Source organism: Cervus canadensis, chromosome 14, assembly GCF_019320065.1.
Source record: "Cervus canadensis isolate Bull #8, Minnesota chromosome 14, ASM1932006v1, whole genome shotgun sequence".
Taxonomy (NCBI): Eukaryota; Metazoa; Chordata; class Mammalia; order Artiodactyla; family Cervidae; genus Cervus; species Cervus canadensis.
The window spans coordinates 175,843-196,583 of record NC_057399.1 but is presented as its reverse complement, the minus strand read 5'-3'; the positions used below and the strand labels follow the sequence as shown (position 1 = coordinate 196,583).

The window sequence follows — 20,741 nt, the reverse complement described above, 5'->3', positions numbered from 1 at the left end:
TAACGGACGGTATACAAAAGTGAATTTGGGATCATTATATTAAAGATTTTACTTTAAATCGAGACAAGTATCAGAGGTAAAGAACTGTATATGCATGAAATCAAATCCAGAGGAATTACAAATTTTCGTTCATTCCGAAGATTTTGTCTGGGTATTCCTTGCTTAGTTGTCGTCGTGCAGCTACAGTTGACGCATAGATGACGTATCCCCAGGAGAGCAATACGACCGCGAGGAGCAACTAGGAAATGGAGTAAAAACAACCTTTGAGTGGCACGTCCTCCCGGCCCCCATCAGGTTGCCGCGCACGTTGCTAAGGTGGGGATTTTAGTGATAAACTCGCATAAATGTGGTTCCGGAAGCGAGTTCACTCGGTAGCCCTTACGTAAGAAGCGGAAGACCGTGTCCTTCAGGAAGAGGCGGAGTCGAGGTTAGGGAGTGAAAGGCTTAATTCAAGAATGGATTTTAGAGTTTCTGGGCGCTGAAGATATAGGGGACCTTCCACCCGCGGGCCTCGAGCGTAGACCCCGGGGAGGCCCGCCGAGCCCGGGACCTACCGCGGAATAAATCCGGTCTAGGGTGCGGCGACTCACTGGCTTCATGGTAAGGCTGTGGCAGTGGTTCGCGGGCACGGGCGGAAGCCGCAGGCCCTACAGTAACCTCCGGGGCGGTGGCTGCCGGGCGGCGGCAGCCATCTTTCAGCCGGGCGCTAGCGCCCGCCCACTCGCCTCCCCGCGCGTTTCCCATCAGCCCGGCCGGCCTCTTCCGCCCGGAGCTGGGGGGCGGTGTCACGTGCTCGGGGGCCTAGCCCGCCTTAAGGGGAGGAAGTGAGAGAAACGAGAAAATAACGCTAGAAATGGGTTTATTTTGCCGCTGTGAGGAATAGGCTTGACTTGTCACCGGTCGCCTTTCGGTTGTAGAGCAGTATTAATGCGAGATAAGGTACCGTCACGTGCATTTAAAAGTTTATTTGGAAAAATAACCCACGGTTAAGTATTACGCCGACGTCTAGCACGGAAAGAATTAATGTTTCTAACCGGATCTGTTCCCACGGTATAGGTAGTTCGTGTATTCACCTTTGATTTAGAGTACAGCCTGCTTTTATGTAACTGACGAGTCGTTGTGGGACTCCCTGTTACTGGAGCTTTTCTTAAAAGTTTTTGAGAACGCAATGGCTTGTTGATATCAGATACTTTTAAGAAGAAATAACGTGGCACGAATTACCCGACATAATGTAGCTGCCAATTAGCAAGTGCTCATCGAGCATTTGTATGCTTAGAACTGTAGCACGATCAAATATGAAGCCAAAGGATGGGGTTTGGCACGCAGGCCGTTGTACCAAAAATGTTCGGGACGCTTACATTTGAAGCGAAGAATGGGACAACCGGGCCGCGTTAGGCTCCAGACGTTTTGTTTCTGTAATCTCAGATATCACCTAAACAGGGTTTTAGTACATATTTCGGAGAGCGGGTAAGGAAAAGACGTTATCTGTTTCGGGAAGATTTCAATTCCCACTGATTTTAGGTCAGGTCCCTGTTCATCCTGACTGGAGTTGATCTCTCAAGATTGATTTGGGATTCCATTCGAATCCTGGTGGTGGTTCTTAACTTTTCAGCCCAAGTCCCTTCCCTTCCGGATAACTCGGTTCCTTTATCGAACACCAGAGATAGTTTGAGTAACTTCTCGCAGAATTTGGCGAGGTTTAAATGAGACCACAGCCCTTGTAGCTCAGCTGGTAAAGAATCCGCCCGCAATGCGGGAGACCTGGGTTCGATCCTTGGGTTGGGAAGATCCGCTGAAGGGAAGGGCTGCCCCCTCCAGTATTACCGCCTGACGAATTCCCTGGACTGTATAGTCCATGGGGTCTCGCAAAGAGTCGGACACGACTGATTGACTTTAACTTTCAAATGAGACCAAGCTAGTTATCGTGTCTTCCAGGTAAGTTAGAAGCGAACTTTAAGACAGTGAGCTTGTAATCCCCAGGTATTACTCAAGTTGACGGTACGTTAGCGATTTCGGCCTGAGGGGATCCCGTCGCTCTCCTTCGAGCAGCGGAGGAAAGTGGGGGAAGGGCCGGGGTCAGGCCGAGCGCGCTAAGCCCCGCCCTCAGCGCGGGCGTCCTCTACCGCGCATGCGTCACGCGGGCGGTTGCTGTGTTTTGACGCGCTGGGGGCCGGGAAGTGGGTTTTGGTTTCTGCCCCCGCCCCCTGTCTGCCATTGGTGATGAGCGGTTTACGTCACAGGGGTCGCAGCAGCCACCGGGGTCTCCGCTGTCTCGCGAGGAGGGTGAAGCGCCCCCGCCTACTCCCGCTTCGGAGGGCCGGCGGAGAAGTCGTAGAGTTCGCCTTCGTGGATCCTGCCGTCACCGGCCCAGCCTTCTGGGCCGCCGGGAACTGGCCACGAGCGCCCCAGCCCGGCCTGCGCCGGCATCCTCTGAGGTAAGTGAGGTCAGGAACAATGGGGCGCGGGGGTCGGAAGGGGGCCGGGAGAGCAGGAGCTCCAGCCTGCAGCAAGGCCCAGGGGCGAGAGAGCTGCTGTCCGGGCCTGAGGCGCCGCGGTGAGCCGGCGGGCCAGGCTTCGGGCGAGCGGCTTCTGCGGCGCACCTGTGGATCCGTGCCGGTGGGCGGGGGAGGGCTGCTTTCCGAGACGCGCTCCCCAAAGCGCGAGCCCAGCCGCGTACTGGAAGGAGCTTGGTCTCTGGGTGGGGGGTGGGGGGGACACGACACAAAGCACAAACGTTCGAGTCTGTGGCGTCGCTGCTGCCAGAGGTGTGACCTTGGAGGGCCCCCTCATCTCTGAGGACGTCTGTAAAATGGGAGTAACAGTATTTGAGTTCGTTGGGATTATGTAATGCACGGGGTGCCTGCCTTCGATCCTGGCAGGTGGCAGTTCTCAACCAAAGGAAGCGACTGTCTCTAACTCTGGTAGTTGTCTGTTACACCCCGTGAGCCTGTGACTTCATCCGTCGACTCTGCATCTCGCTTCACGGGCTACTTTGGTAGACTGGAAGAGGGCGGTACTGAGAGGAGGCAAATAGTGCTCTGGGAGGAAAAGTGAATAGAATTTTTGATAGGTCATTTTCAAGTTAATTGAAGTAAATTCGGAAGGGGTTATCGAAGATTTACGTTAATAACGGTGAGAGTTGGGGTTTTGTTTGCTTTTAGTCTCTGGCTTTGAAAGCTGTACAGTCAGCCAAAGCAGTCGTGCTTAGCTGGAATGAGCGGCTTTAGAGGGTAATGGTTCCCAAGCAGTTCCTTTTATTGCTGAAACTGGAATTAAATTTCCTTGGGTCTGGTGTAAATTTACATTTTTTAGGGTCTGGTGTAAATTTACATTTTTTAGGATCTGTTTAGTTGATCGTTTAAATTGTTTGATTTCTTGGTATTGATGATTAGATTGCAGTGCAGAGAGGTACACGGTTTCTTTAAGGTCACAAGAGATAGGGCCCAGATTGTTTATAATAGTTTATGAATATTATAATAGTTATAATACTTAGTTGATCCACCTGTGAACCCTTTTTAGCCATTTTGCTTAGATATATTAAATATGATAATGATACTAATATGAGGATCATTCGCTTGTCATCTTTCTGGGCATTTATAATCAGTTATGGGTGATGGAAATTACAGAAATTAATTTTATCTTCACATAACATGGGATAACAGTATTAAATTCTTACTCCCCACCAAGCACTATGCCAAGGGTTTATGTGGAATATATCTCTTCACACAACCACCTTTTCAGGTGGATACTGTTATTTAAAACATTTTAGAACTGAGAAAAATGTAAGGTTTTTTTCTCAGCCCTGACTCTGCATTAGAATTAACATCACTCCATGAAAACATAACTCTTCTGTCAAATTTTTTAAATGTGAGGTATGTCCAGTCTGTGGTCTAATTTAGACTTCCAGCTTCCCGACTCTTATTATCAGCTTCCACCTGCCACCCCTCCCCCCAATTCTAAAGATGATAAATTTTATTTAGAATTTGAGAGGCAGTTAAGGGGAAGGGTTCAGAAGAACTGATTAATCTTCTCTTCATGGGGAAATTAATTTGAAGTTCTGTAATTCCTAGAGTACTAGGATAGAGAAACTTTTATTCTAGGGTGCTTCTAGAATCTGAAGCACTAAATCTGCCATCAGGTCTGCCTTTGCTGCCTAACCCAGAATTCTTCCAGCAAAACTACAAATCATTTTTTTTTTTTAATATATATTTTGTTTGTCTGCCTTGGGTCTTAGTTGCATGTGGGATATAGTTGGCTGGTTTGGTATTGAACCCAGGCCCCTTACTCACTGGGAGCGCAGAGTCTTAGCCCCTGGACCACCAGAGAAGTTCCCCAAACCTTCAAATCTGTTCCCTTGCTATCTCTGTTTTATGCCTTAATTTGCATTTTGAAACAGCTTTGTTGAGATATAATTTATATCTTATCAATAAAGTTCACTTCTTTAAAATTTATAATACAGTGGTTTTTAGTGTGTTTATGTAGTATATTTCTGCAATTATAATTGAACATTTTCATCATCCTAGAAAGAAACCTTGATAATCCTTACCCAGGCTTCCCCTACACACATCCAACAATCACTAGTCTACTTTCTATTGATTCTGTTCTGTACATTTCATATAAAATAGCATATAATGTGATGTTTTGTAATTGATAATGAAAAGATTCGTCCATTTTGTAGCATATATCAGTAGTTTGTTCCTTTGTATTGTCAAATGTTCCATTGTACGGATAAACCACGTTGTATGGATATACCACAGGTGGAGATAGCCTCCACCTGCCTCCACTATCACCCTTCCTTCCACCCCAATTCTAAAGATGATAAATGTTAGAATTCATCAGTTGATGAGCATTTGACACTTTTTAGCTATTAAAACTCTTTTTAGCTTCCCAAGTGGCACTAGTGGTAAAGAAGCCGTTTGCCAGTGTTGGAGACTTAAGGGACATGGGTTCTTTTCATGGGTCAGGAAGATCCCCTGGAGGAGGGCACAGCAACCCACTTCAGTATTCTTGCTTGGAGAATCCCATGGATAGAAGAGCCTGGCAGGCTACAGTCCCTTGGGTTGCAGAAGAGTCAGAACTTAAGCAACTTAGCAACGACGACTGTTCATTTAAAAGTTTTTGTGTGGGCATATGGTTTTGTTTCATTTGGATAGATAAGTGTGGAATTGCTGGGTCATGTGGTAATAAATTCTACTTTATTTGAATTAGCACATATTTTTAGTATTTAGTGGTGATTTCAAAAGAGTAGATCCCTTATTGATGATTTACATTCATTGCCATTGTACGATGTTTCTCATGAATACCATTCTTTATAGCTAAAGTAACTTCTATGTAGAAATACGAAACAGAACTAAGAATTTTTTCTTTTTACCTACTCTGCATAATGTTACTCATCATTCTTTATATACTTGTGCTGTCATATTGGTTAACAGGCTTATAAAACTAGGGAAAGGAGGACTAAAATTCCATCTTAAAAAATTTATAATTAGTGAAATATTGTTTTATTTGAACTTGAAATTATTATCAAATAGTTCTCTTTAATAAATTCATTCTGGGTTGTAAATCTTTGTTAAACATTTCCAGGTCACACAAAAATTCTGTATTCCAGAAAAACAAATTAAGGTAAACTGTATTAACTAGAAATTCACCAGTCATTTTAAAAGTCTAGTGATTTCTTATATTGAGAGGCAAACTGAAGTCCAGAGTTAATGTGGATTTCTCCAATTGACAGAGTTAGTTTTAGGTGAAACCTGGTCATCAGTCCAGATCTGGTGCCCTCTCCACTCTTTTCCCTAATGCCCACAGAGTCTCTGAACAGTTTTTATTTTTAAAAGATCCCCCCCCTTGAGTTGGAGAATTTAAAAATATTAGAAGTAGGGGGAAATGCTGAGAAATTTATGTCATATTAAGTTTATTTATAACTCTCTTCTATTTAAGAACAGTGGTAATTTTTGCATTCCCACTGTGGAAGACAGGACTGGAGGTATTTGGACCCCCTTGAAGAAACTTGTTCAGCATTAATTGATTTCCTATTAAGATACGGCTCTGAGAAAGCTAAGATGCACTAGATGAGCAAATTAATTTGAAGTCTGTGGTGAAATACTTAAATTCCACAATCACAGATTTTTGTTGTGGGTTTTATTTGTTTTTTGTTAGAGCTAGATATGGCCAGTGAGTCTCTTGTTTAGAAAATTACAGTTTTATTATTTGACTAGATATCAGTAGACTGTTCATGAGACTTCTGTGATAGAGGAGGTGGAGAAAGAGCAGTAATAGGCCCAGGAAAACACAGAAGAAGAAACACATATTTAATATTTATAAAATGATTAGTATAGAAAGCAACTAAACAGGGAACAAGGCCCAGATGTAATGCAACTAGATTTCAGCTCTTGAAAATTCATTTAGTAAATTATGGGCCAATGTAAACTGATACATTTCAAGAAAACAGAACGAATCTTTTAAGATTCTAGTGGTCCTTGTGAGAATAGATAAGGGAAGGAGGCTGAAAGCATGATTTCAAGATACTTTGTGAGTGACTAGATTAAACAGGAAGGAGAAGAAAAGCTTCTTAGGGATACTGAAAGGAGTCAGTGATGAACTGAATATAGTAACAATAGTAAGAGTAACAGTAGTTAACGTTTACTTAGCAGTTGCTGTAAGCCAGAGACTGGCCTTGAATGCTTTTACAGTTATTTCATTTAATAATCTTCACTAACAGATCCTTTTTTGTGTTTGGAAGAATCATCCACAGAACTGTTTCAAATAGGGGAACTTTATGGTATGCAAATTTTCTCACTAAAGCTATTTTTAAAGGTACGTATATAATACCACAAACAAAACAAGTAGTCCATATTGTTTGGGGTGTGTGTATGAAAGATATAAAACCATACATAGAAATAATTCTGAGAATTGCAATATTTTTGGTTTTTGTTTTCTGGAGAAGGATGGGCTTGGAGGAGGGGCACATAAAGGGACAATTTAAAAAATCTGGAATAACCATGAGAAAATGTTAGTTGCTAAATCTGAATGGTGGATATTTGGCTACTTGATATATTTTCTTTTGCACTTTTTTGTATATATCAAATTTTCCTCAAATTATCTTTTTAAAAGGAATAATAGCATAGTATAGAATATTTGAGAGCTTACTATGGCACTTTTTCTAAGACCTTTTTCTTTTTTTAAACATCTTCACAAATCCTGTGAGGCAGGTTCTAGTATTACTGCTCATCAGATGAAATTGAAGCATAAGGATAGTAACTAGTCTATAATCACACTGGTAGTGTGGAACCAGGATATGAACTAGGAGATCTAACTTTAGAACTAGTGCTTTAAGTACTGTATTACTATGCTACGCTGTCCCTTTATGTTACAGACATGTACTACTTTTCACTGAAGTATGTTTCAGTCATTTGCATTTTTTTCAGATTTAGTCATTTCATTTTTATCAGGTTACTGATGTATTTTTTTCCCTTTTACAGATAATGGCATCAGCCGCTAAGGAATTTAAAATGGACAACTTTTCACCTAAAGCTGGCACTAGCAAATTGCAACAGACAGTACCAGCTGATGCATCTCCCGATTCTAAGTGTCCTATATGCTTGGATAGATTTGATAATGTGTCTTACTTAGATCGCTGTTTACATAAGTTCTGTTTTCGCTGTGTACAGGAGTGGTCAAAAAACAAAGCCGAATGCCCACTATGTAAGCAGCCCTTTGATTCTATTTTTCATTCTGTGAGGGCAGAAGATGACTTCAAGGAATATGTCCTAAGACCTTCATACAATGGCTCTTTTGCCACTCCTGATGTCCGACGATTCCGCTATCGCACAACTATGACAAGGGAACGAAGTGCTTCTGTTTATTCACCTAGTAGTACCGTGAATAGAAGAACAACAACTCCACCAGACAGTGGAGTACTATTTGAAGGGTTAAGCATTTCAGCGAGACCTAGAGATGGTGAAATTCCTCCATTTATGAGACAGATTTCAATAAGAAGGCCAGCTACTGCAGATGAGAGATCTTTGCGGAAAATTCAAGAACAGGATATCATTAATTTTAGGCGAACTCTCTATCGTGCTGGTGCTCGAGTTAGAAATATTGAAGATGGTGGTCGCTACAGGGACATTTCAGCTGAATTTTTCCGTAGAAATCCAGCTTGCCTTCACAGATTAGTCCCCTGGTTAAAACGTGAACTCACAGTTCTCTTTGGAGCTCATGGATCTTTGGTGAATATCGTCCAGCACATCATCATGAGCAATGTTACTCGCTATGACTTGGAGAGTCAGGCCTTTGTGTCTGATTTGAGGCCGTTTTTGCTTAATCGGACTGAGCATTTTATACATGAATTTATCAGTTTTGCTCGCTCTCCATTTAACATGGCAGCCTTTGATCAGCATGCTAATTATGATTGCCCTGCTCCTTCATATGAAGAAGGTAGCCATTCTGATTCTTCAGTCATAACAATATCTCCAGATGAAGCTGAGACCCAAGAGCTGGATGTTAATGTAGCCACTGTTAGTCAAGCACCATGGGATGATGAAACTCCAGGACCTTCTTACTCAAGCTCAGAGCAGGTGCATGCTGCCATGTCTTCCCTTTTAAATACTTCAGACAGTTCAGATGAAGAACTTGTAACAGGAAGAGCTACATCTCAGATACAAGGAGTACAGACCAATGAGGACCTAAATAATGACAGTGATTCTTCTTCAGATAACTGTGTCATTGTTGGATTTGTTAAACCTCTAGCGGAGAGGACCCCAGAACTTGTTGAACTGTCCTCTGATTCTGAGGTGGAGTTAGGTTCTTATGAGAAAATGGAGACCATGAAGGCACAAGAACAAGAGCAGTCTTACAGTTCTGGTGATAGTGATGTTAGTAGATGTTCATCTCCACGCTCTGTCGTTGGAAAGGATGAACAAATAAATAAAGGTCAGTGTGATTCTGGTACAAAAATCAGCTCAAAGAAGGAAGAGAAACGATCTATATCATTGTCCTCTCTCAGAGACCTGAGCTCATCCCTCAGAGGAGACAGAGTATATTCCCCATATACCCGCAGACACAGAAAGAGGGGAAGATCGAGAAGTTCAGATTCACATTCCCAGAGTAGGAGTGGGCATGATCAGAAGAATCGCAGAAAGCATCATGGGAAGAAAAGAATGAAAGGCAAGCGATCCAGAAGCAGGGAGAGTAGTAGACCTAGAGGTAGAAGAGACAAGAAGAGATCAAGAACCAGAGATAGCAGTTGGTCAAGAAGAAGCCAAACTCTGTCTCTAAGTAGTGAAAGTTCTAGCAGATCAAGATCTCGTAGCAGTGATCGTGGTAAAAGAAGATCACGGAGCAGAAATCGAGATCGTTACTATTTGAGAAATAATTATGGCAGCAGATATAAGTGGGAGTATACTTACTATAGTAGAAACAAGGACAGGGATGGCTACGAGTCATCTTACAGGAGGAGGACTCTGTCCAGAGCTCACTATTCCAGACAATCGTCAAGTCCAGAACTTAGAATTCAGTCCTTTTCTGAAAGAACAAACGCTCGGAAGAAAAATAATCACAGTGAAAGGAAATACTACTACTATGAAAGGCATAGATCAAGGAGCCTGTCTAGTAGTAGATCAAAGACTGCATCTACAGGGCCTGACCGGGTGAGAAATGAAAAGCCTGGTGGGAAACGAAAGTACAAAACACGGCATTTGGAGGGTACTAGTGATGTTGCTCAACCATCACATGAATTTGCTTCTAAAGTAAAGGAAGGTCACTATTCAAAATCATCAAAATTGGATGGAAGCTACAAAAATGAGAGTGACAGCTTTTCAGATAGCCGGTCATCAGACAGAGAGACAAAGCACAAGAGGAGAAAAAGGAGGACCCGCAGCCTGAGTGTAGAGATAGTTTATGAAGGGAAAGCTACCGATACAACCAGACACCATAAAAAGAAAAAGAAGAAACATAAGAGGAAGCATAAGAAACACCATGGTGATAATGCTTCACGTTCCCCAGTTGTGATTACCATTGACAGTGACAGTGATAAAGACTCTGAAGTAAAAGAGAATATAGAATGTGACCCTAGTGGTCCTCAAGACCCTCTCCAAAGTGAATTTTTGGCTCCATTTGAATCTAAAGATGTAGTTACAATAGAAGATGAATTTGGTGTCCTGAGCAAGGAGTGTGATATTACCATACTTAATAACAACTTCAATAATGCCAATAAAACTGTGGATAATATATCACCCCAGGCAGCTTCAATTGAACAAACTCTTGATGTAAGAGAAGAGAGCACCTTTGCCTCTGATTTGGAGAATCAACCCAGTAATGTCTCTTTTCAGACTGAGCCATCAAGGACATCATCATTAATGTCAGTGTCTCTTGGTAGAGACCATGATGTGTCTTAAAACTGCCAAAGCATCTCTTTGAGAATTCTGATGGTATAAAAAGAGAAGAAAAGAACAGTGTCATCTACTGCAGTCTGTTTAGAGATGACACTTGGTGAAAACTGTTTTCCCCCTTAAAGATATTTTGTGAGTTTTTTTGGTTTTTTTGGTGTTAAAAAAAAAAAATTTGTAAAAATCATTATTTGTTCAAAAAGTATGTATGTTCCACCTTGAGAGATATGCACTTTTAAGTGAAGAAAATGATATTGCTAGCAGTTTATTTAAAACTTGGGATCCTTTTTAAATAAAAAATAAAAATTTTAGAAGTTATTTCGTAAAGCCATATGGTATTGACATATTTTTAAAGTAGCCAATGAGTATTTTTGAATTTCTTTTTGAGAGTTATTCTGGAAATGTGTTATAAGCTAGAAGAATCCCTTTGGACAGTCTTTATTTTTCTTCTGAAAAATTTGTATAATTCAAAACCATTTCTTCAGGTTAAATTGAGGCATTTTAATCTGCACAGCTTATCTTGACATCTGCCAAAAGAAAAATTTAAATATTTCCTTTATATACTTGTTTATCTGGACTGCCAGTAAAGCAAATGTATATTCAACAAAAGAAAAAAATAAAACAGTAACACTTTAAAACAATCCATAAATTTTTTTTATGCAGTATTTTTTTAAATCATTATAGTGGAGCTAAAGTCTTGTAAATTGTTAAGGCTATCCTTGTGTTATAGTGAATTTCACAGTTTTAATGCAAACTGCATTTAACCTCAGACAGTTTTAATGATTATTTTAGTTCTTTAATCTGATTATGAAGAGTATCTTTCTTGTTTTCTGTCTTCAGCAAAATGCAGTTACAGCTTACTAAAAACAAAACAAAACCCTTGCCTGTCTTCTTTTACTTAAATAGTTCTTTTACACAAAAGGTCTGTGTTTGTTTTCTTCTGTTTCAGAGGTGATAAAAACTGCTAGATATTGGTAGCCTGATGTAGGATTGATTGTCTGTGAACAGTGGAACTTCGATTAGGTCTAAATTAGGGGTCACTGCCTGGTTGCGATGTTCGTTCCTTGTTAACAGAAGTTAGAATGCCTGCTCTGTGACAGGTTCTGTTTTAGGTTTTAGAGATTCAGTGACAGAACAGAGCAGGTATGTTCCCTGTCCTCATGGGACATGTATGTATATGTATTTATAAACATTGCAGACTATAAGTTCTCTCGAGAGAAAGCATAATTTCCATTAAGAGCGTACAGTGGGGGCCTAATCTTAGGTGGAAGTGATGGTTGAGACAAGTAGCCATTAAGCAGGAGTAGAGTTATTAGTAAAGGAGACATACAGAAATCCAAGGATGGAAAAGGAGTCTGGTATATTCCAGGAACTAAAGGCAGGTTTTGTTAAGGGACAAGAGTGTGGGACCAAGCTTTGTAGGCTGTGCTTAGAGTTTGTGTTTATCCTAAGGCAGTAGAAAACTGGTTAAAATGACAAAAATCTAAAGTTGATACAATTTTGGTAAGCTCAGACATTGAGAAGTTGTGGGATGATTATAGTTAATCAAGAAATACACTTTGAAATTATGAAATGACTAGTTTTTCTTAAGTATGTAAGAGTGCTTAAAAATTTAAGAGTACTGTTTTATTACACATTCTGCTTTTGCATGGTATTTTAATGAAAAAGCTCAAAGCACTAGTGGAAAGCCATCTTCATACATGGCACCATTGCATCATCCTCCTAGGTGTTCGGGCCCCAAATTTCCAAGTCTTTGATTCTTTTTTCTCCTTCAGCCTTTTCATCCAATCAGTAAATCCTGGTTACTAGATATTTTTCTAATATTTCTAATGTGTCTGTACCATCATCCAGTCTAGACAGCCATGATCTCTTCTTGTGCTATCATAATGGGTCTGCCTGCATCCACTAGTTGCCTCCATCCATTCTTGTTGTAGCTTTCAAAAGACCTTTACAAACATTTTTTATCCTTTCATTCTACTTAAAATCCTTCAGTAGCTTCCTGTTATTCTTAGGATATTTATGAAAAGGAAACGAAAGTCCAAAATAATACGAATTACAAACATCTGCTTAATTAGAGACTCTAGTCCATCTTCAGCTTTTCTCTCACTTGATTTGTGCCTTGGCCTCACTGACATGCTTTGGGTCTGCGTGTGTGCTGCTCCCCACTAATTCACGGCCTTCATGCATAGCATTTTTCTTCCACTGGAAACTAAACTCTGTAGCTAAACTAGATTAGTGTTAAAGTGTGCCCTCCCACTCCATTCCTGTCAATCATTTGCTCTTTAACAGCCCTGGATTCCTTTAGAGCATGCATCACTGGTTGCAGTTGATTACTAATGTCTTCTTTCTCACCGCTTCTCTTGTGGCTCAGCTCGTAAAGAATTTGCCTGCAGTGCAGGAGACCTGGGTTCGATCCGTGGGTTGGGAAAATGGAGAAGGGAAAGGCTGCCCATTCCAGTATTCTGGCCTGGAGAATTCCACGGACTGTATGGTCCATGGGGTTGCCAAGACACAGACATGACTGAGTGACTTTGACTTTGACTTTGTTTTCTCTCACCAGTCTGAAAGTTCTTTGGCAACTGTGTGTTCTGCTGTATCCCTTCTCTTTCACATTGGATATGCTTAAAACCCTTACTGGGTGGAAGTATAGGTGCTAGAGATTTTAAAAATTGCCTGAGACCTGCTTTCATGAAGCTACATAATAAACCTTCAACCAAACACTACATTCACTTAGCTTATCCATCCAAATCTATTGTCAGTGAGTCATTTTCTTTTACCTCGGGATTTTAGTTTTTGTGACTAATTTGTGTAGAGGAAATGCAAGCGTTTGTGCTTGTATTGATCCTCTGATAAACAGGAAAACTTACTGCTATTGGTCTAAATAGTTAAATTCGGCCTTAGCTCTTGGGGAAGGTAATCCAAGAGCGTTCCTAACCCATCTAGTCTGTAATAACAATGGGTGGTGTGTACAAAGGGGCAAGGCTTTATGCAAGGCCAGTTGATGACCTCTCCTTATTGGGAATTATTCTTCCATTATGGAGAATAATTTCAGTCCCCTCTAGCATAGGCTGCCAACATTGAGCTAGCCGGTAATGGGTCTCTGGACTTGGGAAGTTTTCTCAGAAGGTGCTTTTGGGTGCTGAACACCACCACCACCGACTGTCCCTGTCAGTGGGGTCGGGATGAGAAGTGGGAAGGGGTTCTTAACAAAAATCCGATTTCATCAGTATTCAGAGCATGGATCCATTTCTAACATTAAGCTCAGTAGACCTTTGTACTACCAAAATGGTGACTGATTAATTACTATGATAATGTAGACCAGAATTTGTATAGGTCTGTCTGGTGATTGGTACTTTTAGGAAAACCCACTTGGGTATCTGAATCATAATCATTATGTAACCTACCCTCAAATGGTTCAGAGAAAATACATAGTTGGAGAGGAATAATGATAAATTGTGGCAAAATTTAAAAATTGGTGAAGGAGGGTAAAATACAGGAATTCTCTACTTTTTTTGTGATTTTTATGTAAGGATGAAATAGTTTCAAAACAAAAGTGCCTCCAGGCCTTCGGGGTTGCCTGCATATGAGAATGTATTAGTTACCAGCCTTGAATATTTTCCAAAAGGGGGCAAAAATGACAAAGGAAATGTGACTATTAAAGCCACTTTTTTCCAGGAAAATAGAAGTCACTAGACAGTTTATAAGGCTAGACCTGTTGAAGATGACGGTCTTGTCTGAGATACACAGTTAACTACTCTTGGTTCCATGCTCAGAAGCAAGCTGGTGAGGGTATAACACCAAAGGAGAGTTTGCTTAATGTTTAAAATTTTGAATGGGAGGGAGACAAGATTTTGGGGAAGGAGCTCCTAGAAGGAATTGGCAACCCACTCCAATATTCTTGCCTGGAAAATTCCATGGACAGAGCCTGGCAGGTTACAGTCCATGGGTTCACAAAGAGTCAGACACAACTGGGCGTGTACACACATACTCCTGGAATAGGATTAGTTGGAAATAAAGGAGGGTAACTGGAGGAGAAAAATGCAGAGAGGGGTGGTTGCAGAGCTCAGGTACATGAACTAGTAACAGCAGCAGAGGCGAATCTACCACAGTGGCAGAAGGAAGTAAAATTGCACAAAGACATTGGTGGGTAGATGGTTATGATGAAGTAGTTCATTATCTAAAGCCTCTCTTCTCCATGAAGTAAGAAGCAATGCCATCCTCTGAGAAAGATGGATGGTCACTAGGATTGGGCTTGAGGAGAGGAGTGGAAAAATGCTTCTTCAGGGGTGTGAAGGGGTTAGCCACGAATTGCTGGCGAATGTTGAGGCCTCATGGTGATAATGGAGTATTTATGGGGCCCTGATACTTGTGATTTTGCTCTGGTAGCATTCAACAGTGTGGAAATAGAAGCAGAAATTAAAGTTGGACATGGAGTATGCATTCAGTATTTACACAGCAAATGAACAAATGGATTTATCTATGGTTAAAGTATCGCTGAATGTAAGTAGCAAAAGAAAGGGTGGGCTAGGGAGCTGAGTGAGATAAGTGTAGTTAAATTGGTGTATTCTGGCATCTGGGCTGGGTAGGGAAGGAAGTGAAGCTATGAGATGACTGTTAGCAGTGATTGTCAAGGGATTCATTTTACAGTGAGGTTCAAGTATGTATATGTGGGGGTATGCCTTTTTCAGAAGACTGAAAAATGTTTTAAAGAATGCCTAATTCTAGCCATGATTGAAAGTAACCAACGTGACTGGAGGTGAAGGTGGTTGGATTTGAGGACAATGATCTGTGAGGCTAAGTACTCTCTACATGGAAGAACACTCTGGGTGATGCTGGGACATAACAGGATGGAGAAGAAAACGGTAATTGTGTCATGGGTATTACGTCTTGTCCTTTAACTACACTCATTTCTGCTGCAGCAGCTGACTCATGCACCGAAGGTGACCAAAGCTTGGGAGAGGATTAATTTCCTCATTTTGGGTTTTCAGTCAATAACTGAATCTTTTAGGTGTTGGGAAACAGTAAGTGGTATATGGCTGTTTTAAAAAGTGCAGTGATGTTCAGTGTTACAATGTCACAGAAATTAGTAAATTTTTTCGTACTTTACTTAGGGGATGAGAAGTACCATTGGATCTGTACCTGAGAAAAGCAGGAGGTAAGGGAGATAGAATTCAACTTAGACCAAGGTCTGAGTCCAGATTCACCCCAGTAGAAACTGTGGCTGTGATGTTTGCCAGAATGCTAGGTGGTATGCTTTCACATGGTCATGGGACAAAATTAAAGCCTCCAGTATTTGCCTGGAGTAGGCTGGCTTCTGTTTCCCTGCAAGGTTGTCTGTACTTCAAATAGGTAACAGTTCTCTCCTAGGCGGGAAGCTATGTCTCCACTTTCCTATCTGCAAAATTGGTTTCTTCACCAGATGCTGTGTACCTGTCGTCCAAGATCATGCCAGGTGCTGGCTGATGAGGATGAATAAGGTGGTACTTGACGAGAATTCTGGGCTTCCCTGGTGGCTCAGTAAGGAATCCACCTGCAGTGTGGGAGACCTGGGTTCGATCTCTGGGTTGGGAAGACAAGAATTTTAAAGAAGGTGGGAATGGAACAATCAGGTTGTTAAAAAAACAACTAGAAATAATGAAGAAGGTTTAGAGTAGGGCAAGTCTCAGTAAAAAACCATTTGAGGACTCCCCTGGTGGTCCAGTGGTTGGAACTCTGTCCTTCCAGTGCCAGGAGTGTGGTTCGATCTTTGGTCAGGGAACTAAGATCTCTCATGCCTCTGATTTGGAGAACCAGCCCAGTAATGTCTTCTTTTCAAACTGAGCCATCAAGGCTGTTGCCATCTCCATGGACATCACTAATGTCAGTGTCTCTCGGTGCGGCCAAAAAATATGTTTGAGAAGCTCTTTGCAGCAGTTCAGTCAAAAGGACCTGTGGGAAAGTGGTGACCCAGAGGAGAGGCTGAAGTCAATAGATTTCTGAGGTAGACCAGACAAGATTTGGGCAGCATTTCGATGAGGCTGGTCTGTGAGGGACAGGGAACAGTCTGGTAGGACCAGACATTTTTTTTTTTTTTTCATGTGAGAGAATGCTGACAATATTCAAGGTAAGAAATAAAGGAATTAGCGATAGTTGGGGGAGAAAAACGAGTTCAGTTTGAGATGTTTGAGTTGCCTAGAGCTATGCTATGCAATTAAGTCACCACTGGCTACATGGGGGTGTTGACCACTTGAAATGTGGCTAGTAAAACTGAGGGACTTTTGGATTTCCCTGGTGGTCCTCCAATGCTGGGAGGGGACGTAGGTTCGATCCCTGGTCCAGAAAGATTTCACATGCCATGGGGCAACTAAACATGTGTGCCACAACTACTGAGCATGCATGCTGCGGCTATTGAAACCTGTGCGCCTAACGCCCATGCTTGGCACTCTGCAACGAGAGGCCACCGCAATGAGAAGCCTGGGCACCACAACTAGAGAGTAGCCCCCCCTCTGCAACTAGAGAAGGCCTGCCTGAAGACCCTGGAGCAGCAATGAAGACCCAGAGCAGCCAAAAATTAATAAGTCAGAAAACTGCAGGACTTTTGAATTTTACTTACATTTAATAGCCACACAAGGCTTGTGGCTATCATATTGGCCAGTACAAGTAGAAAGCATGTCCACAAAAATTCTTTGCACAACATGGAATAGAGGCTACCTATGCAGATGAAGATTTCCAGTGGGTAGCTGGAAGTAGGAGTGTGCATCTTGGAAGAACAACTGGGGCTAGAGACAGGATTGAATAGTCACTGGTAAGAGTAGTAATGAGGCTGTGGGGATGCATGAGACCTCCTAGAGAGGGGAGGCAGGGCAAGAAGAGAAGACAAGTGAGAAATCTAGAGAATACAACCTAAAGTTCAGTTGCTCAGTCCTGTCTGACTCTTGGCGACCCCATGGACTGCAGCACACCAGGCCTCCCTGTCCATCACCAACTCCCTGGGTTTACTCAAACATGTCCATTGAATCAGTGATGCCATCCAACCATCTCATCCTCTATCATCCCCTTCTCCTGCCCTCAATCTTTCCCAGCATCAGGGTCTTTTCAATGAGTCAGTTCTTTGCATCAGTTGGCCAAAGTATTGGAGAATACAACCTAAAGAAGGCTGATGAAAGAAGAAATGCTTTTCAAAGAGACCAAGAAGTGTTTCCTCTAGTTTCATATACTTTCTTTGTTTCCAATTTTATCTCGTATCTCCTGTGCCAAATACATAACAGTGTCCTACATACGGTACAACACAAGAAGTGTCTTATTTTCAAGTTCTTTAGAGTATCTCACTGTACCTTCTTGTGATCATTATATCAGGAACTACTGCTCTGGGTAGATCAGGTTAGACTGCCTCTGAGGATATCTAATATGACTTAGACACAATTCAGTACTAGGAGTGACCATCTTTTGACCTTTCTAAGTCACCCTTCTTTGCTACATTTTCCTTCATGCCCAGCTATGATTTTCTGGATTATACTTAAATCAGTTCGTTGCAATACCCTCCAACTTTCTGTCCTCATTCACATCATTTAGGGGTCGGCAGTCGTTTCCTATAAAGGGTCAAATAGTAAATATTTTCAGCTTTAGGCACTATATGTAGTCTCTGTTGTAGTCTTTAATAGTACGGTCTATAGTTTTTTACTATAGCACTTTTAAAATGTTATAGCATTTTTTAGCTTGCAGCCTCTAAAAACCAAGCCACATGCTAGATTTGTCCTGCAAGTAATAGTTTATTAACCTGTTACCTAGCAAGACCTCAATCTGGGTGAACCCATTTCTAAACTTGTCCGTATGTACATCCTGCTAAGTGTTCCTGAAGGAAATCAATAACTCTATAGATTGTTATCATAAAAACAGTCACCAGCTCAAACTTTGTATGATACACATTCAGTTCAGTTCAGTCACTCAGTCGTGTCCAACTCCATGGACTGCAGCACGCCAGGCTTCTCTATCCATCACCAACTCCCGGAGCTTGCTGAAACGCATTTCCATTGAGTCGGTGATGCCATCCAACCATCTCATCCTCTGTTGTCCCCTTCTCCTCCCACCTTCAATCTTTCCCAGCATCAGGGTCTTTTCCAGTGAGTCAGTTCTTTGCATCAGGTAACCAAAGTATTGGAGCTTCAGCTTCAGCGTCAGTCCTTCCAATGAATATTCAGGACTGATTTCCTTTAGGATTGACTGGTTCGATCTCCTTGCAATCCAAGGGACTCTCAAGAGTCTTCTCCAACACCGCAGTTTGAAAGCATCAATTCTTTGGTGCTCATCTTACTTTATAGTCCAACTCTCACATCCATACATGACTACTGGGAAAACCATAGCTTTGACTAGACAGACTTTTGTTGGCAAAGTAATGTCTCTGATTTTTAATATGCTGTCTAGGTTGGCCATAACTTTTCTTCCAAGGAGCAAGCATTTTTTGAAAAAAATTTTTAAATTTATTTTTATTAGTTGGAGGCTAATTACTTTACAATATTGTAATGGGTTTTGTCATAGATTGACATGAATCGGCCATGGATTTACATGTATTCCCCATCCCGATCCCTCTGGGTCTTCCCAGTGCACCAGGCCCGAGCACTTGTCTCATGTATCCAACCTGGGCTGGTGATCTGTTTCACCATAGATAATATACATGTTTCGATGCTGTTCTCTCGAAACATCCCACCCTCGCCTTCTCCCACAGAGTCCAAAATTCTGTTCTGTACATCTGTGTCTCTCTTTCTGTTTTGCATATAGGGTTATCATTACCATCTTTCTAAATTCCATATATATGTGTTACTATGCTGTAATGTTCTTTATCTTTTTAATTTCATGGCTGCAGTCACCATCTGCAGTGATTTTGAAACCTAAGAAAAGAAAGTCTGTCACTGTTTCCACTGTTTCCCCATCTATTTGCCATGAAGTGATGGGACCAGATGACATGATCTTAGTTTTCTGAATGTTGAGTTTTAAACCAGCTTTTTCACTCTCCTCTTTCACTTTCATTAAGAGGCTCTTTAGTTCCTCTTTGTTTTCTACCATAAGGGTGGTGTCATCTGCATATCTGAGCTTATTGATACTTCTCCGGGCAATCTTGATTTAAGCTGGGTGACAATATACAGCCTTGACTTACTCCTTTCCCAATTTGGAACTAGTCCATTCCTTGTCTGGTTCTAACTGTTGCTTCTTGACCTGCATACAGATTTCTCAGGAGGCAGGTAAGGTGGTCTGATATTCCCATCTCTTGAAGAATTTTCCACAGTTTGTTGTTATCCACACAGTCAAAGGCTTTAGCATAGTCAGTGAAGCAGAAGTAGATGTTTTTCTGGAACTCTCTTGCATTTTCGATGATCCAACAGATGTTGGCAGTTTGATCTCTGGTTCCTCTGCCTTATCTAAATCCAGCTTGAACATCTGAAAGTTCTCAGTTCACATATTGTTGAAGCCTAGCTTGGAGAATCTGAAAGCCTAGCTTGCCTCCCAAAGAAAGGCAATGCCAAAGAACGTTCAAACTACTGCACAGTAGCACTCATCTCACACACTAGCAAAGTAATGCTCAGAATTCTCCAAGCCAGGCTTCAACAGTACAGGAACCAAGAACTTCCAGATGATACACATTAGTGGACAAGTGTATTATTCTTTCTCATTGATACAATGGATATTTCCCACCTCTTCCTCCTCAAACCTTCCATTTCTCTCCTACACACTCCATATTGACTGGGCAGTTCTGGTCAGTGCTAAGCTCAGGCAAAAAAAAAAAAAGAACCCTCTAGCACATTATCAAAATGTATCAAAAATGATAACCTCCAGCACATTATTAGAGACACTGCCTGCCTACTTGGTCTTGACTGGCTTTCTCATGTGTCCAGTTAACTGGTGGGTCTGCTGACCTAGGCTGGCCTCAGCTAGGATTACAGGGTACTTTCCATGTGGTCATTTATCTTGTAGCACATTAGCCTGAGCTTGTTTATATCATGGTCACAGGGCTCCAAGAGAGCAGAAGCTTGAAAGCCTGACTCAGTAGTAACACACTGTCATTTCCTCATTCAAAGTCGTAATTCCAAGCAGACTCCAGGGGAGGGAAAAGAGATTCTGTTGTTGATGAGGGGAACTGCAGTTACCTGATAACAGGTGTAAATACTGAGAAAAGTGACTTGTAATCTTTGCTATCAACCTGTGATAGCACTCATCTTTCCACTCGATGAACTCCTCTTTCTCTTGGCCTCTGTTCTCAGACTTCACATGCATCAGAATCATTGGGAGAGTTTGTTAAAACATAGATTGCTGGGCTCCACCCGTACAGTTTCTGATTCAGAAGGTCTGGGATGCCAAGAATGTGTTTTTCTACCAAGTCTCCAGGTG

The 20,741-nt window shown here is 41.7% G+C and overlaps 2 protein-coding genes across 4 annotated transcripts; one reads left to right on the top strand and one right to left on the bottom strand.

The window, feature by feature from the left end:
• Window positions 1-31: 31 nt before the first annotated feature.
• SMIM27 (small integral membrane protein 27) lies at window positions 32-721 on the bottom strand. Its single transcript, XM_043487319.1, has 2 exons — window positions 555-721; window positions 32-238 (listed from the first exon to the last, which is right to left on the bottom strand). The coding sequence occupies exons 1-2, from the start codon at window positions 597-599 to the stop codon at window positions 116-118; spliced, it is 168 nt and encodes a 55-aa protein (XP_043343254.1). The 5' UTR covers window positions 600-721; the 3' UTR covers window positions 32-115.
• TOPORS (TOP1 binding arginine/serine rich protein, E3 ubiquitin ligase) lies at window positions 279-11,027 on the top strand. Of its 3 annotated transcripts, none has more exons than XM_043487312.1 (3): window positions 279-600; window positions 2,241-2,435; window positions 7,479-11,027. In XM_043487312.1, exons 1-3 carry the CDS (start codon window positions 598-600, stop codon window positions 10,389-10,391), a joined length of 3,111 nt encoding a protein of 1,036 aa, XP_043343247.1. In that variant the 5' UTR covers window positions 279-597; the 3' UTR covers window positions 10,392-11,027. The 3 variants fall into 3 exon arrangements, with proteins under 3 accessions (XP_043343247.1, XP_043343245.1, XP_043343248.1); XM_043487310.1 differs by lacking the exon at window positions 279-600 and adding an exon at window positions 790-939; XM_043487313.1 differs by lacking the exon at window positions 279-600 and adding an exon at window positions 6,719-6,813 and having other exon boundaries at window positions 2,301-2,435.
• Window positions 11,028-20,741: the final 9,714 nt, after the last annotated feature.